Here is a 19,227-nt window from a genome sequence, read left to right as displayed (position 1 = left end):
ATTCTTCAGGCATTGATGTTAAATTTGTTCCAATATCTCTATCTCCATTTATAGCAGGACTTAAAACATTTTAGACATCTTCAGAAAGTCCCTTCTGAAAACACACTTCCTGGTCACCTTGCTCTCTTGCCTCACTTGAAGTCTATTTATTGGACTGTTTTCATGCAGCTCTCATCCTTTCTAACTGCCTAGTTTTCTCTTCTCCAGCACAAACCACCTTGCAACAGTTTCTACATGAGGTTACAGTTAAATGAGTTACTGTCACATTGCAAGCTCCATTAACTGACTGCAGCATTGAACCATTCAAGTCTGAAAGTTCATGGTAACACAGCACTGCAGGACACCCAGCAAGACCAACAAAAGAGAAGTAAAGTGATTACATATTGGGAACTTTCCTCTTCTCAAGTCCACTGAGATTCTGAAAACCATCATTGTGAAAGAGCAGAATTACAGCAAAAGCACTGTGTACTGGGAAAAATGGAAATTGATGTCTGCCTGATCACTTTCACAGTAGTCCCAGCAAACATCAAAATGCAACAATTTTGTTTTGCCAAATAGAATACAGTTCAGCCTATACTCTGACAAAAGTGAGTTATTGGGTAAATACACTGAGGGCAGAAAACTTGGCAGAATATAAAGAAATACACAAATTATTTCTAAACATTTGGACTCCCAAATGTATAATGATGTTCAATCCCATTGAACCCATGAAGTTGAAGTCCACTCCAGAAACACAAGCACAAAAAATTTAGCCTGACGCTCCAATGCAGAGTGTCTGGTGCAGCGCTGGGCATGCCATTCTTCAGGAAAGACTTTTAAATCTAGGTCTGTCTACTCTTTCAGAGAGACATAAAAAAAATATGGTGTTATTTCAAAGAAGAGTAAGAGAGTTATTTTGATTGCCCTGATCAACATCTATCCCTCAATAGACAAGTGAAGAAAAAACAATTACCTGGTCCTTATCACAATGCTGTTTGTGGCCTCTTAATATGTGAAAAGTGGCTGATGCAATACAGACATTACAACACTGACCACTACCAAGACGTAGAGGTTTGGATACAACATCATTACTATGTCAGAAGTTTCGTTATAGACTAGTTATGAGAAGTTTTGTTAAGAAGGTTGAGATACTTGTTGCATAAAAATATTAGTTATATTGTGTCACAGTGATGGTCAACACAAGGTTATTGAGACAGTATTCTTAAAAGAAAATCTTTTTGAAGCTTCTGTTAAAACCCTGTTAACTGGCTAAGGCCGGAGTACCTTTCCTCTGAGAAAATGAACTTGACACACATGGGGAATGGTTAACCCGATGCTAATAACTTAAAATGTATAAGACAGTAGAATTAATTAACCATGTGCCATCAGAATGGGATAAGCATAAATAATAACTAAAACATATGTACCAAGTGTACTTGAGTCAAGCCAGTGATGAAATTAACCAAATCAAGGAGAAGTTGGTCAAGGTGGCTGTTTACCTGTGATTGGTGCACTAATAGGGTGAGGTAACAAGGATAGTGGTAGACAGGGGGCAGTTGCTAACCCCTTGACAAGGGTATAGATTTGTGCAAGGCAGCTAAAACACAGGCAGCTACCCAAAAGCTCTTTGAGGTAGATCTTTAATGCTAGCCAAGTTACAAAGAAAACCAACAAAGAAAAAGTATTTGCTGCTGACAACTCAAGCTGAGACATTTTGTCACAACTGTTTGTCTGATCAATTCATTGTGAGGGAATCCTCACATCTGTTATGGGTCACATCTCTGTTCTGTACCATTATTCCATGACAGTTACAGTAACCATCATTTCTCTCTGAACACATTAATCTGCTCTTTTCCTTGAACCTTCAGGTAACCTGTGATCTTTGGGAAAATTTGAGCTTCAAAAGGTATGAAACTCACCATAAAACTACTTTGGGATATTACAGCACATAAACAGATCCTTCACCAGAAATTCTTCCCAAAAGCTTCCTCCCACCTTATTAGCATATTATTCTCTTCTCCTCTCATTTATTCAATGAAATTCCCTCTTAATATAGGCTACGATATTCAAATAAGGTCTGCATTCAGAACATTATGTGGGTCAGGATCATTGTTCTGAATTCCCCATTGGATTTACTGGTGATCATTTTCTATCTGTAGTCACTATTTTGAATTCTGATACAAACAAAAATAATACTGTTTATCCTCTCAAAACCCTGCATGCTTTTACAGACCTTTAATTAGCTGCTACTTTTGAGACAAAAAGGGCAGTACTCTGTACTTCCTGCAAGGTGTCACCTTAATTATGATACCAACCTTGCAAATCTGATTTTCACATTCTCCAAAGACTCTATACCTTTAATATGTAATATGGAGATGAGAATTTTGATCTGTTTTCCACGTGCGGACTCACCGAGTTTGTCATATTTCTTTCAGTTCTCTTCCTCTAGAAATGCATTCTTGCCTTATTTGTCATTTTTATTGGCCTAGTTAAGCTGCATTTATGATTTTAAGTCTGCACCTCAAAATCTTTTTGGCTTTTCCTTCCCACTTAATCTCTTATTTTATGAAGAGTGTGTGGCTCCTCACCTCTCCTATTCAAGTGCTCCACTTTACCAACTGATTACAGTACCATGAGGTATTTTAGAACCACCACACTGCCAAGGGCTTTTATCCACCTATCTCAATCTAACAGACTCAGAAATAACTTGCATCTCTCTCTTTCACAGTTCTGACAAAAGGTCTCAGATACGAAACATTCATGTTTTCCACAAATACTGCATAACCTACTGAGTGTTTCCATCATTTTCTCTTTTTATTTCAGATTTCCAGCATCCACATTTTTTTTTAATTGATTCTCACTAACTGGCTCAGAAACTGCTCCATGATATTTAATACAGTGCGAGAGATCAGCAGGTTCATCTATATTCTTCCACATTAACACATCATTCGGTGCTGAAAGAGGGGAAAGTTTTATTATTTGAAAACTTGCCCAGATTTTCTGAAACCACAAAAGAATGTCTATCCGTCAATATGCAACATATTATAATTGGATCTCAGATTTCAAGTATTGCTTCTTTATTATAATGTCATCCAGAGGATAAACGTTATAAGAGAATGCTCAAATGCCATGACTTAACCCACTGACTGCTGACAGAGTAGGGACGTGATCGTAATGGATTTGAATCCAGTTTCCAATTGATGCACCATTATGCTGATTTTTTAATGAAATAATAAAGACTGCATAAAATATCAGAGAGCATATTCTAGTAACTAATAATGCACATTTTTTTTTAGGGGTCAAGAATCCTGCAGCAGAGTTAATCTTTATTTCTGTGTGCATCCAAAACCTCCAATTCCCCACTTCCTTAATAAAACTGCTAGCTCTTGCAAGCTTTCCCAGAAAACCTTATAAACACATCTTTTCTTAAGGGAGAGGCTTACCATACTGATAGGCTTCTGGTACACTTTTTGACTTCATTGTCAACAATGTATTCGGACATTTAGTGGTGACTTTGAAAACATGTGATTAAAGCCCAATGGTGGCATAGCTTTTCCTTACTTTGTTGTCAATAGGAGTGGTGGCAGATTGAAAACTACTTGTGATACTCTGTGAGCTCCCAATCCATGCTCTGATGCTCTGGGTATAGTCATCATATGGCTGCTAAACAGCAGATAACTGGACATCAAAGTTGAGGCATAAATTTGCGATTCTTATTTTTTTGTTGCAAACTTGCAAAAACAAAAAGCACATATGTGCTCTCTCCGCATTATGCATCTGTCCTCTGGTGATCCTTAGTCAGAAATTACAATGTGATACTTTGTCAACGCAGCCTGAAAATACAAAACACTCAAATGTCAGAAACAAATTACCCCCACAGCAGCAGACATGGCATGTTCAGAATTACCAGTACATCATATAGGTGCTGTGTATTGAATCTACATTTACCTGATTAACCACTTCAGCAGACCAATCCAGTTAAAGTAAGCGCCACACACACAGACCTTGCCAATTTTTTTTAATACATAACCTGAGGTTCATTATAGAGGAAGCAGGTGGAGTGGAGGAGAGTACTACAGAAAGAAGCATTTGCACTGCAGGGAAAATACAACGTAGTTCTGTTTGATATTACTGTGTGGTACCTTTCGTGTTCTATTCACTTTGTTGTCATACTCTAAGGTATTAGGTAAAACTGTAACACATATCTGAGAACCATCTGTTCTTGCACTGACATCGCATGCACTATTCCACACCCATCTATTGATCCCTCACTCCAATATTATGGCATCCCACCAATGCGCCCCACACCAATTTACCAATGAGAGCAATTCTAAGGAAATAATTGAAGAGTTAAAATTAATTTGATGATTTTGTCCTAAGGAAATAATGAGAAAATGATTTTAGTTAATCATTGATAGTTACATTGTTGATTTCTGAGAAGATAGACAAGAGGACACCCGAGTAGAGCATGAACACTGCAAGGATTGGCTGAGCCAAATGGCCTGATTCTCAGCCATGTATCCCATGTAATCTGTTTGCCTCTTCTCCTTGCTTATAAAGCTTGTGGAAACAGATTCACAACTTTGGCTTTTGCCTGTACTGTCTCTTGACATTGATAAGTTTTATCTGTTCTGCAACAGTCAAATACAATTAGCAATAACAAATAGATTTCAGTATTTATTCAACAAGTTAATTTATTATTTTGATACCAATTCTGTTCAGACCTTCTTTCATTTTTCTTACTCTTCTTTAATGACTCAGGGAAGGAAACTAATCCCAGCTGATCCCATCTCAAAAATGAATAAATGATGTTTATTGTAGCACTTTTAACCACTGAAGAGCATCCAGCAGTTCACTTGATCCATTCACTATCATGAGTGGCAGATGGCAGCAGGGATTGTGAAATTCACATATCTTTTTTTACATGACACTAAGTCCACAGGGTAGATAACAAGAGAGATACAAACTCCTCCCTCCACTCTAAAAGCATGCTTTCTTGATGCTTATGGATCCTCTACTCTTGATCCCACATCAGGATTTTAGGTGTTATAGCTAACCTAAAAAAAAATGGGAACTTACAAATTACAGGTCATGTCTATTGAAAAGATATCAACATACTTAAACAAACTTGGAGCATATACCCACTTTGTGATGTTTGCAACTGCAAACTTTTCCAAGAGTAATAAATATCTGAGAGCAAGAGATCTATCAGCATAATAATTTATTCTAAATGTTAATGACTCTCATCAATATTTTGTGTGGCAGTTGTCTCCATCACTCTATTGTTGCTTCTGTGGTCTCTCAAGCAGATCGGGCAGCTTTATTTGGTCCCTCCTGAAGACCTATACAGTTGTGTCCATCATATCCCTATTTGGGAACAACAGCCAATCCCTGAGTCAATTGGCCTTTCTATTTAATTCCATGGGTAGACAGCTTGCCCGGAATGGCAGTCATCATTCATATCTTGGCCAAAAGCAGATTTGACATCAAGGCCCCCTCAAAAGCCACATCACGATCTTTTGAGCCCCCTGTGATTTATAGTCTGCTCTGAGATCTGGATCTCTTGGTGTCAGCCACACCCGATTTCTGCAATTCAGATCACGTAACATTTTCCAGGCCCAAAGCCAACCACTGACTGTTATTTAATGTTTCATTTCACATAAGGAGAGAAAAAGAAAGGTATCGAAGGATAGTTATTTTTGTGCTTAATCGTCAAAAATCATCTTTTCACATCAGTAAGGTCGGAAAAATGAACTCATTCAAGACATCTTAGCATCTCAACTAACTGGAATTTAACAGGGCAAAAGTTCAGGTAGTTTACTTGATGAAAGAGAAATAACAATGTCATATTATGATACTTTGTATGATGACGTCCAATACTGGCGACATTATGGGAAAGTTCTGCTTACTCACTTCATGGCTTAATTCCAACAATTAAGCCATGAAGTGAGCAAGTTGAGAGCTGGGTAACTTCTGCATTTCCACTCCTCTCTAGAGGACAAACAATTTTGTAGTGAGAGAACATATCGCCTGCCTCTGCACCAACACCACCACCCCACCCCACCCAACTCCTTCCCTCAGGACCTGCAGAAATTAGATCATCATAAAAATGCATCAGTGAAAAGGCAGCTGGTATGAGATATATATATATATATATATATATATTTATATAAAAGAAATCACAGTGCAAATTCAGTTCTTATAATATCGACACAAGGTGACTACAGTCATGACTTAGAGTGCTTTGGGGAAAGAAGGGCCTTATGAACCAGCAAGACTGCTTCCAATGTAACACAGACTCAACCCTATTACTTTAATCCCCTGAAATCTGCTCAAGCTGACATTAGTGGTCCTTGCTTACAAGCTAATCAGTTAAATCACAGTTTGAGCTGGAGAAATTTGCAGACCAGCTGGAAAAGCAATTACAAAAAGTTCTCAAATTTTAAAATCCCAACTGCAGCAGCACACTTTTGAATGGTGCCATGTTGGCAAATGCTTTTAGAGAAATCTTTTACTAAATACAACACAGATGGTCTCTGACACAAATTCGACACTGCTGCTTATCCTTCACTCCCTCTTCAGTTCTGCAAAACTGAACCAGAAGAATTCGCACTAGAATACCATCAGTGTGCTGAGTTAACTGGCTCAGCATGGCATAGTCTTCATAGCTTGCTTGATGGAAAAATCGCAATAGCAATTCTGAGTGTTCTTTCAGAATAAAAATATCTCAGCAGAGCGAACTGAAACCATCTCAAAAGTGACAGGGTCTACCATAAAGCTGATGTGCTTTAATCCAGACAATCCACACATACTGACACATTCTTTTCAAGCACTGAGAGCTGTCTCTAAAAAACAACATACAATAACAACACAGGTGTGAACAAGTAAGCTTTGGTTTAAGTTTATATTTGTCCAGTTCCATGATTGTCTGACCTTACCTCTCAGAAGCTTCCAGAGAAACATACTTCATGCAACTTAAAATCTACTTTCTTGATTATGTTTCTGGTTGGTGGCCTGACATTGGTATTGGTATTGGTTTACTATTGTCACTTGTACCGAGGTACAGTGAAAAGCTTGTCTTGCAAACCGATCGTACTGGTCAATTCATTACACAGTGCACTTACATTGGGTTAGTACAGAGTGCATTGATGTAGTACAGGTAAAAACAATAACAGTACAGAGTAAAGTGTCACAGTTACAGAGAAAGTGCAGTGCAATAAGGTGCAAGGTAACAACTAGGTACATCGTGATGTCATAGTCCATCCCAATGAATAAGGGAACCGTTCAATAGTCTTATCACAGTGGGGTAGAAGCTGTCCTTAAGTCTGGTGGTACGTGCCCTCAGGCTCCTGTATCTTCTACCTGATGGAAGAGGAGAGAAGAGAGAATGTCCTGAGGGGGTAGGGTCTTTGATTATGCTGGCTGCTTCACCAAGACAACGAGAGGTAAAGACAGATTCCAAGGAGGGGAGGCTGGTGTCCGTGATGCGCTGGGCTGTGTCCACAACTCTCTGCAGTTTCTTGCGGTCCTGGGCAGAGCAGTTGCCGTACCAAGCTGTGCTACATCCAGATAGGATGCTTTCTATGGTGCATCGATTAAAGTTGGTGAGAGTCAAAGGGGACAAACCAAATTTCTTTAGCCTCCTGAGGAAGTAGAGGCGCTGGTAAGCTTTCTTGGCCATAGCATCTACGTGATTTAACCAGGACAGGCTGTTGGTGATGTTCACTCCCAGGAACTTTAGGCTCATCAACCCTCTCGACCTCAGCACCATTGATGTAGACAGGTGCATGTACACCACCCCCTTTCCTGAAGTCAATGACCAGCTCTTGTTCTGCTGACATTGAGGGAAAGGTTGTTGTCATGACACCATTCCACTAAGCCCTCTATCTCCTTCCTGTACTCCGACTCATCGTTGTTTGAGATACGGCCTACAACAGTGACATTTCATTTTGCTGGCTTTACAGTACATCCTGCTCTTTGTTCCTTTTTCCTCAGCACTTCATAACCTCTTCTTTGGAAATAGAGAGTAACTGTCAACACAATGAACTGAGCGGCTGAACAACAACCACAAATTGGTGCTAGCTTAATGACATACCCAGATCTCCAGCAAATACCATGGCTAAACATCCAAGCTCTTGTCTAGATTCATGAATTCAGATGTCACAAATACAACATTCACTGAAACTGTGTGATGAGCGATACAGTCATGAGCCTGAAGAAAGCCATCAACACAACACTTTAAGTAAGCATTTCCTGCAGGCCTTCAGTGAAATCTCAACCACCTTCTTCTCATCATAAATGCATATTATCTCACATTATTTGTTCTCATCATGGAGATCGTCTACAATTACATTTAATTAGCACTCAAGTAATAAAAAATTCCATGACACTTATTATAAACCAGAACATGTGGAACCAGGAAAGAAGACCAAAAACTTACTCCGGGGCAGATTTTAAGCAACATGCTAAAGAAAGAGAGGAAGCAAGGCACATTATATGGAAGAAATACCAGGGTTTATGACACAAACTTTTGAATATACATTTGCCAATGGTGGAGCAAGAGACCTGAATTGCAGGAATGGAGAGAGCTGGAGTCTCAGAACACTTAGAGAAGGCTGTGTTTGGGAAGGTTAGTAGGATGAACAACAGATGAATTGTGCTCTGTAGCACATAATGATTATCACAAGGGGAATCACTTGAAGTAATGATGATACTTTGCTAATTTATTATCTGGCAACTTAAAGCAGCCGTTGATCAATGAACAAGTCCTTTCTGACTGCTGTTACATGGGCAAGTGTCACTCAATCAAATGAGATAGCTTGTATGATGTATCTGAAGAGGTGAGAGGTTATAAAGAAAAATAATCAGACAAAGACCACAAAAGAAAAATGAAGTTCAACTTTCATCTCTATCTCTTCAAAAGTTCCCTGTGGAAAGTTGGCCTAAATAGGCTCAAATATAAACTAGCCACTTACAAACATTAAAATGAAGCTGGAATGCACAATAGCAAAATATGAATATACTTAGCAAACGATGCCAGTCTTGATTCAGTTGGTAGCATTCTTTTTTCTGGTTTAGAGGATCACAGGTTCAAGGCTTAATCACAGTGAGGGATTAATGAGGGAACTTCTTAATGAGGGAACAGTGCACTTCAAGGGTTGTTGTCTTGCAAATGAGTTTAAACCAGGCCTCATCTGCCCTCACGTATGGATCCAAAAGATTATAGGATACCATTTAAAGAAGAGTGTCCTGCCCAATATTACCAAAACAGTTCCCCTCTTCATCCCTCATACGCACCCCCTCCCTCCCACCCCGCCTTTGTGGCAACAGTCTTGGAATGAACAACACTGAAAAATCTAATCCTTTCATTGTTGAAAACACTAATGTCATTTGACCAACAGACAACAGTAAATGCACATTAGATCTACAAAATGAGCCTAGAAGCTGAAATAATCATTTCAATGCCTTACAAATGGATTTTTGAATTCAATGCCACTTTTCATACAATGTTCGGCCACAGCATTTCAAAATACTATTTGATACTGAAAAACTGAGAGATCAGAAAGGAACCTGACAGAGGGCTTTATGTTCCTTTTTTTTTGGCCAGAGACCATTTCAAAAATTATGTTCTGAATGAAATAATAGATCAAATCCTGACAAGTTTTCATAAAAATTGCAAGGATGGTACCTTTGCATATGTTAAATGTTAAAGTTTACAAATGGTCTTAAAAATCTTCCAAAGAAAGGCAACAGTCACTTTATACAAGACAAACTGCCATGTAACCATTACATAACTAGTAGAGCAGGGAATCTATAGAAACAAATGAAACAACTTGATTCACTCCATCTGCCTCAAAATTCAAAAATCAGAATACAGTTTAATAACATCTCTCTCTCATCTGGTTTTCCTCATCCTCACTACTTACTAAAGTTTTAGCCTTAAACCATTTAATTGCTTCCTGATCAGTAATTAATGATATCCGAAAAAAAATCACTTCCTCCTTCCCTGGATAATCAACCCCTACTTTCAGATGAGTCTCCTTCCCAGAACACTGTTGCAAAGAACTTTGCAAGACATGTACTGGTTTCCAATTGCTTAGTGTCAGTCCTCTGGTGCTCTTCAGAAGCATGACTTAATAAGGGAATCAGAGAAATATAGCATCCAATTTGCAACCGATCATTTACTCTAAATGCCTCTTCTGGAGTAGGAATATGGGAATGACTGGAATAAGCAGTACCTCTCACTTTTCAAATCTAGACTGGGCATTCTTGAATGAAGAAGCACCATAATTTCACAATCAAAGATCCAAAAATATTTGGGTATTCGGTCATTATTAATGAAGACAGTCATTGTTAACATCAAATCACAATGGTAGAGAAAGAAAGCATTGCCCCCATTTTCTCACCCACAAACAACCAATGAAGTTAAAGGAGAAATTTTTTTGCAAAACAGCAGGACTAATGCCATGTTTAACACTTAACACCCAGATGTTCAGTTTATATGACCTGCTTGTTGAACAGGAATGCATCAGAACCGTAATGGATGTTAAGTAGCCTTTTAATGGTTAAAAACTATGTTCTTAACCACAATATAAGAAACCAAGAGCAAAAACCTGTAGCCCAATTATTCACAGTCAGACTGCAAAAACTGCTGACTGAAGAGACACATGGAGTTAAAATTTATGTTATTTGATATTGCATCTATGACAAGCCCCCTGACACCTTTGATTTGTTCAAGATGCAATAAAATTGGACATTTTTTTTAATCCGTTGTAAACTCAGCTTGATTAATTATCAATTTGGATATGCTTTCATTTTGAATGAAACTCTACAATATGAAATAAAGGGTACTAATTTAAATTCAAATTAAAAGACTGCTAAATTAACAGTTGATGCCAACAGAATTCATCAGAGCTCAACCAATGCCAAATTATATTGCTAAGACAACTACAGATCTGAATTCAGTTTTGAAACAGAGACACATGCAGCTCTTGAATTACAGAGGAGAGTTAGAAAAGTCTTAGGAACTAAGGTTATTAGGAAAGGTTGCTGAAGCTGGAAAAAGCCACGTTCTAATCAAATACTTAACATAACAAATGGAATGGAAGCTGTATATCCAAAGCATGACTTCAATTTTGAAAGAGGATAAACAAATACATCCAACTATGAAAGATGATATTGGGATAATTATGAACATGTTCTTGCTTGCACAAAAAGAAAGCATTCTGTAGTTTGGACTTCCAAGTATATTAGCAGAAGCAAACTGCTATTGTGATAGGAGTTTGAAGAGTCTTTCAAGAACAGAAAGACTCAGCTTTCAAGAACAGAAAGACTCATCCATATTTACCCTGTGAAATGCTCTTGGATTATGGCAGATAACACAGGAAATATAACCCTCTCTCTCACAGCGTGCATTCATGTGACAAGGTTAGCAGCATGAGCAGCAGTTTGGACTGAACATGCATATAAAACCTGTGTCATGCAAATTGGGCATTAAAGCATCTAATGTTTCCAGATAAAACTCTGCTTTGTAGGCCTGCATCTCCAAATTCAGGTTGGATTTGCATTTAAGCTGCAAAAGGAGCCACTTCACATCACCACCACTGATGTGACACAAATTCGTGTACTGACAGATTTTCTTTTCTGATTCCATGGCCAATTTTCTTATTTTCATTAGTTTATTGTTTAAATGTTTTTATTCAAAGTTGCTAAATTGAAGGAAACACTTCAAAGAGCAGAAAACCCTGAAATTTTCAGAACAGAGATCTAAATTAAAATTTGAAACACTTCCGTTACCAGTGAACCTCAAATATTAAAACCAATGAGTTTGGGCACAGCTGCTTAAATCACTTGAGTCAGAAAGAGTTCATGATGAAAAACTTTCCTTTGATGTCACTTATGTCCTTCACTTTCATTCCTGTTCTCATTTCCTTTGGTTCCATATGTCCCCTCCTTCACACGGTCTTTCCTCAGCCCTTTCACAGCCTTAAGCACTCCTGCATGAATTCCTTCTCCATCATGTTTGCTCTTACTCACCGCTCCAAATTTTTTACATTCTTATTTTATTTCCTTTTTAGTACTCTTCCATGTGTTTTAGCCAAGTTAAAGTGGGAAGAGACAGCCACCTGAACTCAGTAACTTCTTGGCAACAGTACCTTGACTCTCTGGGGATTTGAGTAGACATCTCAAGGCAATAAGCTTGCATAAAGTGACTTACCATCGGAAGGGAAGGCTGTGATTAAGTTGAAGATTCATAGCTCAAAATAAGTGCCCGACATGTCAATAAGAAATACAACCACCCAAGTCTGAGTTTAGTACTCTCATCAGCCACCTGGTGACTAATACATCACAAAACCATATGCATAGATCAAATTAACTTCACATTAATATCACGATCCACATTGTAATAGAGCTTTCCATGTTTTCATTTCAGATTTATTCAGCAATCAGGCAATAATGCTAAAATTACTGCTGTTCAAATCTTCAGATTCACTATATTTAAACAGGAAATCCATCGATAAATGTTTTTAAAAAATGGCATTTTAGTTTGAGCTGTCTAACTCAGCTGTGATTGTCCAAAGGCCCAATTGCTGCAGCTCAGACACCTGAATAATTTGCTCTCTTCCATTTTCCAGTGGGTAATATGTTCCCACTGTGGCAAAACCAGAACTAGACCAAAAAATTTTAAGCAAGCTGCAAATAAACCCAATGGAGAATTCAGAACTGATTTCTTTACCCAGAAGACCGTTAGATCACAAAAAGTAGCCAAGACGAACAGCATAAATGTTTCAAAGGCCACATTAATATAGGACTCAGAAAGGAATGAAAGGTTATGTTGATGAAGAGGCATGAGGAGGTGCTTCTGCTGAGCAGGTTGGGGCAATCCAAATAACCTATTTGTGTCTCTGTAATGTTTGCAATTGACAAACCACGCATGCCTGCACAATAAATCTCAACAACTGCATAAAATAGCCTGGTGGGGACAACACTGAGCAAAACAAAAATTAGAAAATAAACTGAAACTTACATCTTGCTTCTTAGCACTAATCCCAACATGAGCTTTTGTCACTGGAGCTTTTTCATTCATTATGCTGCTGTTGGCATGCGTCAGTATTCTCACCGGAACTGCACCCACAGGACTGGTTCCACCATCCACATTTATAATCGGGTGGGAATTAAGACCACCTTGTGGCTGAAGCTGCACCACCGTAGGCTGAGAAACCACTACAGGGTGACCTAAAGAGAAAACAAAGCAAAGAAACATCACCAAACAAGCACAATTATGTGGTGCACCAATTTTGTCCTGAAGTCCATCATTTCACATTTTGATGGATTCAGGAACATAATCTCAATCACAATGTATTTAAACTGACCAGAATCAAAGCTGATACAAAATCAGGAATAAAACAAAACTTCCAAATTAAATAATCCAAAAAATTAAAAACACATCTCAGTCCACAATTTTGCATATGATGTTTCAGACAGAAGCTGAGTTTATGTATCTAAAACATTCAAGCTGCACTCATAATCCAAAATGAAAAATATAAGTTGCAAACCAATGCACCTAAGATTTACTCACATCAATCATATACACTTAAGCATGATGAAATTGGGCTCAAACGTTTCAAGCATATTATTTTGATGTACATGACTGCATTGTAGTTTCTGACAGTTTTATTCCTTTAGAATACATGATACCAATCTGTGAACTGCATTGGTCAAAATTGCTCGAGGCTCACATTTATGGAAAAAATCCAAAAGTACAAAATCACTCCTCATAAATCCTTGAAAGAATCCATGCATTTCCAAATAAGTTACTGCAAAATAGAGAATAAATGATTGCTCAAGTGAAATTTTTGAAATTCATGTTCTCAGCCTGATACCAGATGGCACAAAGCTTCCAACAAGGTGCACATTATCTGTGAAAATCACAATGTTTATTCAACATCACAATGTTTAAAAAAAATAATCAAGTATTCAAGCTTTATCACCTCAAGAGTGCATTAGCTCAAAAATGAGACTTATTTTGTTTTGGAATTATTAGGAACCAAGTATACTTTAGTTTCACAATCATCTATCAGCTATGTCATTTCATTGTGCATTGCATTCCAATTCTCTCCCTTTAGCACAGTTGGGGGCACACCCTTTAACTAGGTTGCAGCATTACTTTCCACATGGGATTAAAAAATGTTAGACAGCCAGACCGGTATCTAATTTGTATTGCCACTAAACCATTTATTCAGGAAATCGTCTTTTCTTAGATACAACAATAATCCTTTTCAGTCATCCTCCAAGTTCAAGACAACCTCAAGATGCGAGTGGTTTGTAGTCTGGTATAATCAACTACACCCTCTTGCCTGTTCAAATTGGCAGCATCACCTTTGGCGAGTCTGTCCTGTTGGTGGGGCAGTGCGAGCCTGGGACAGAGATAAAGCAGACTGGCAGCTTGTCTGTGACGTACATTTCTGCTAGTCTGAATATGTCAGGCTGTTACTCAATTTTCTGTGGAACAGCTCTCCCAATTTAGACTTGAGATATTCGTGAGGAGAATGCTGCTAGGCTAACTGGGCTGAGTGTGGCTTTGGAATGATGATGTCTGGTAGTCTCTCTGGCTTTATTCTCATTACATTTAAACAAAATATCTTAGATATAATTCAATGGTTTATGAAGCACAAATGGCAGGAAAGAGTCAATGTTTTGGATTGGGTCTGGAATCACATACATCCCTTCCTGAAAGGGCATAAGTGAAACATATGGGTTTTTCCACCAACCTCACAGTATCGCAGTCACCATGAGCGAAATGACATTTCTCTCACTAACTCCCAATTATTTAACTCAACCCTAAACCAGGGGGAAAATCTTGATTGTCACATCAATGTGGTTGAGATTCATTAACACAACACAAATTGAAGGTTTACCTCAGACCTCACATATCCAGTTGCTTGGTCTGAACCAGATGAATTTTTTTTTAAATCTCCAGAACAAGATTATGTATACCTGCATAAAAACAATTTTATTAAATTCTGATCCAATCCCAAATCACAAACCCACAATGAAGGATGGAATGGTGATAACAAACAAAATGCTTTCACAAATTTCCCTTCATGTCATTCCTGTACACAGGAGGGTATTTGGTGCAGTCTAAAACAATCTGATTATTTGCCCTGAAGCATTCTTTAGTATTTCAAAGTGGAAATAAATTTTGGTTTGACGCATATGTTTGCTTGGCTTAAGTTTAAAATTGTGGGTTGTAATTTTGTAATTCACCCTTTTCGCTCTCTGACAACAAACTCAATTGTTTTATTGTTACTATTTCCAAGATACTCATAATAGTCGATTCATTGTGGTTCTACATACATCATAGATTATTGTATGGACTGTTACTTGGTCAGTTTTAAATTACATTGTTCCAAAAAAAACACATTCCAGAAACTCATATCCTTTACCATAAGACCAGAAGACATAGGAGCAGAATTAGGCCATTTGGCCCATCAAGCCTGCTTAATTAAGACATCCAGCTTTTTGCAACTTAAACTTAACCTTCCCACTATCACCAACTTTTGTTATTTAAAAATGTTTATCTCTGCAGAGATGCTGCATGGCCAACAGTATTTTCTGTTTTTATTTTTTCTTATTTGCTTCCTTCGTGTCTGTACTTAAACACCCCTGCACAACATCATTACTACTTGAAGTCTGGGACAACATCCAAAGCACTATTTCAATTATCTTAGCTGAAATTAATTTATTCATTCTTCTGGCAGTATTTTCTTTCATCAATAATGCTACTTGCCTCCCAATTTTGAAGATCTTTCTTATGTGATAGCCTGAAACTTTCCATGATACTCAGGTTGTGTCTGTATTTATATCCTTCAGAATGAATTTGTGCTTCCATTTCTTCTGGTTTTTATTATCTTAAGCTACATACTTCTGTGCAGATTTGTTATTTGAATGATTGCCCACTTTCCCATGCTTACCTCCTGGATTGATTTCACATCACAGATTTCCACACAGTTATAGTGATAACAGAAGTTAAACATTTTGTGGTGTTGGTGTTATACCAGTCACATAATCCCCTTCAATTTGATGAATCTTTGCAAATGGATTCCAGGTCAATTTCTATTCAAGTCCAGCCTCAGTTTTTGAAATTTCTTGAACATGAAGCACTCTTTGTCAATGGGTGGATCCTGAATGATGGAGAACCAACTTGAAAACCAATGCTTCATTTGCCAAAATTTTCAAACTTCTGGGGGGAGGAGAGCAGAGCCAAAATCTTCAAATTTTTTGCATGCAGAAGTTTACAACTTTAAATTACCTCTCACATAAACAGGTGGTTCAAGTCAAGTTCCTATATCGGCACTCCCCACGTGACATCCATCCACTCCCACTTCCCAAAGTTTGGGCATAACTGCTAAACTCAGTGTAAAATGTAAATCTTTGTCAGTTAAGACTGGCTAACTTGTATTTCAACACCAAGGGGCTTTCAGAGATGATAGCTATTTATACTGCTGAACCAGAAACCAAGAGCATATGAATTCCAAGTCACCGTGCTGCTTTATCATTTGAATTACATTGATATCCAGATGGCTGGATTAGCAAAAGAAAGCAAGCATTAGTTTCCAATCTTTTAACTGCTGAATGGATAGGAATTTTTCCAAGGACGGTGCTATGATCCAGCAACATTAAAGTTTTGGAGGGGAAAGTAGTTATTCGAATCAGGAAGGAGAGACAAGATATCAGATCAAAGGGGATTTTTGTTTTGCTGTACCCTGGAGGAAGGCAGATCCTTTATTTTAAAAAAAAATGGGGAGGAAGCGCACATTGATTCACTCAGACTCCACTCTGCGGCTCCTCTGCAATCCCCCAATTCCCACATTATCAATAGAGTCTGCAATGGATTTTAAGTTTTCAATTTTTCTTTCACTTTTCCAAGGACAGTTAACTTTTTGAAGGTCATATTCTGCTGAAAGTATCTGCTTTGGAGGAAAAAGCAGGAGTAAAAATTCATTTACTTCATTCAAGCCGATAAAAAAGAATTTTTGATTAATAAAAGAACTTGTTCACAAATTGGTCCTGGAACAATAATCATATACAATATTGAGATCTCATGTTTGAATGAATCATGTTTGTGACAGTTGCATAATATTAGTTGCTGTTTTGTTCATCTGTCATAGTATAACATATCTTAGATAAATATTCATTTTTTTTAAACCAACTTCAAGCAATCACTACATTTTCTTGCTCCATTATCACATTGTCATCACCATTCTCAAAGAGATAACATATTTATTTCCAAATGAAAACTTTTCCAACACTGTTTCAAGTCCACAAAAGTAACACAGATTGCGATAACTGTATATAGTTGAACTATCTGCCACTTTTCAAAGCCAGTAGCATGAATCAACATCTTATCTGAATGAAATGCCCAGTTCTGCTTTTTGCATGTGGATAATAATTCTTCATCAACAAATACAACCTTGAATGGCCATCCTGTATAAAGAAACTTGCCTGTGTTCCAAAAATTAATTACAGTGACTTGGGAAGTTGAAGTGGTCATCATTTGAGTTCTCTCAGCAACTACTGATGGATCCTTCAGACACCAAGGAACTCCCAAGATGGCTTCTCAAATTGAAATATCAGTTAATCCCACATTCAGAGCAAAAGTCATCTCAGTAAAGGAGTGAATGCTACCCAGAGGATCAGTGATGGATCAGCTGCCCACTTGCACTTGATGCAATGCACTCTCCAAACAGCAACCAGTAGAGGATTGTGAGAGCTCCAAAGTAGTGTTGTGCCTTTTATTGTTCATAAGTTGCTGAAAGTTTGAAAAGAACTTTTGAAGTAGATTAAGAGTATTTCTGGAATGCTCTTTCACATATCAATACCAGAGCAATATTTTGTTTGGAAATTCTGAAGCCAGAAACAAGGTATCCATTTGTTTTTGCATAAAAGAATCAATCTGATGAGTTTGTGTTTATGTCCCATTAAACTACTCCAATGATACACTCCTTTTCTTAACCCACTGCTCACCCTCTTCCTCCTCCTCAAGACCTTTTTTCCTCTTAAGGTGAATGCAGTGGACACTGCAGCAAGTGCTACCCACATCCCAAAGGTACAGTGGCATTGTGCTTGTCATTGGATGAGCAGCCAGAGAGGTAGTACTCAGCCATGGGCACTTTGCTCACGCTTATGGCTTAACTTGCAGAAGAATAGGAGAACATCAGAGCAGCTTCAGCAGCATTGGGAGTATTCTTTCCCTAACATGTGCACAAGACGTGCTACTTTCCCCTAAGATGCCTCTTAGAGAATTTTAATATCACGTACAAGAATTTGCACAACCACTGTCTCAGAGCCATCTTGAAAGCCACCAGCCAGCCCACTCCAATGAATTCCTCAACTGGAATTGGTTAAATGAATCCACAACAACTGTATCTTACAGTACTTGAGGTTGTACTTGCAGCTCTCTTTTCACAACAATTTGAACTTGCCTGGAATTATTTAATCAACTCGCTGGGCCAAAATTTTTTGTTTAAAAAAATGTTAACACTTCACATTAATACCTCTTTAAATTGCAAGAAATATGCATCCCTGAAAATCAGGATGCACCCACAATGAGTCAGGTTATCTCAACTACCAACCCCACAATTTGGAAGGTTACCAGCATTCGTGGTCCTCAGCCTTCTGGCCGGTCTCTTCCTCCTGGACTCCCCCAGCCCCTCCCTCCCTGGGCCACCAGTGTCTTTCAGTCCCCATTGACTGCAATCCTGGGGTCCACTATCTTGTTCAAAACTCAACCATAATTTATGAAATTCATCCTACAATTTAGTAGAACCTTACTCCGCACACCTTTACAAACTGTTTCACCCTTCATTAAATAAAGCATCATCATTAATCCTTTTGTGTTTATGCAGGTTTGAGAAACCTTGACTTTGATTCTCATTTCCGCTCTCCAAACAAAGAACCCAAGAGACAAGAACACATTTGCAATATCTACCAAAGTCAGAACTTAATTCATGCAAGAGCTCTTTTTGCTAACATTGATGGAAATGTTGTCTCAAACCAGACATAAATTTCCAAAGACTGGGTTTACCGCAATTGAGAGAGGTGAAGAAAACTACAATGTATTTGCAGTAGCTTAACGCATCAGAAAAACACATTTCATACGCCAATTTATTACATCATTTTACAAACCACTGCAGCTGAGTGAAATGACCAACACTTAGCTAGAGAAGACAAGGAGACTCAGTCACT

At 38.1% G+C, this 19,227-nt stretch overlaps 1 protein-coding gene across 2 annotated transcripts in view; it reads right to left on the bottom strand.

Annotated features, from left to right (window-relative positions):
• Window positions 1-19,227, bottom strand: part of atf6 (activating transcription factor 6) — a 248,852-nt gene that overhangs the window by 196,133 nt on the left and 33,492 nt on the right. For both annotated transcript variants that reach the window (XM_052012103.1, XM_052012104.1), the window contains exon 7: window positions 13,007-13,215. In XM_052012103.1, coding sequence (XP_051868063.1) covers window positions 13,007-13,215 — 209 coding nt within the window. The remainder of the gene's footprint in view (window positions 1-13,006; window positions 13,216-19,227) is intronic.

Source organism: Pristis pectinata, chromosome 3, assembly GCF_009764475.1.
Source record: "Pristis pectinata isolate sPriPec2 chromosome 3, sPriPec2.1.pri, whole genome shotgun sequence".
In the NCBI taxonomy this organism is placed as follows: domain Eukaryota; kingdom Metazoa; phylum Chordata; class Chondrichthyes; order Rhinopristiformes; family Pristidae; genus Pristis; species Pristis pectinata.
The sequence above is the reverse complement of the archived record's forward strand: the minus strand, read 5'-3'. Positions and strand labels throughout refer to the sequence as shown.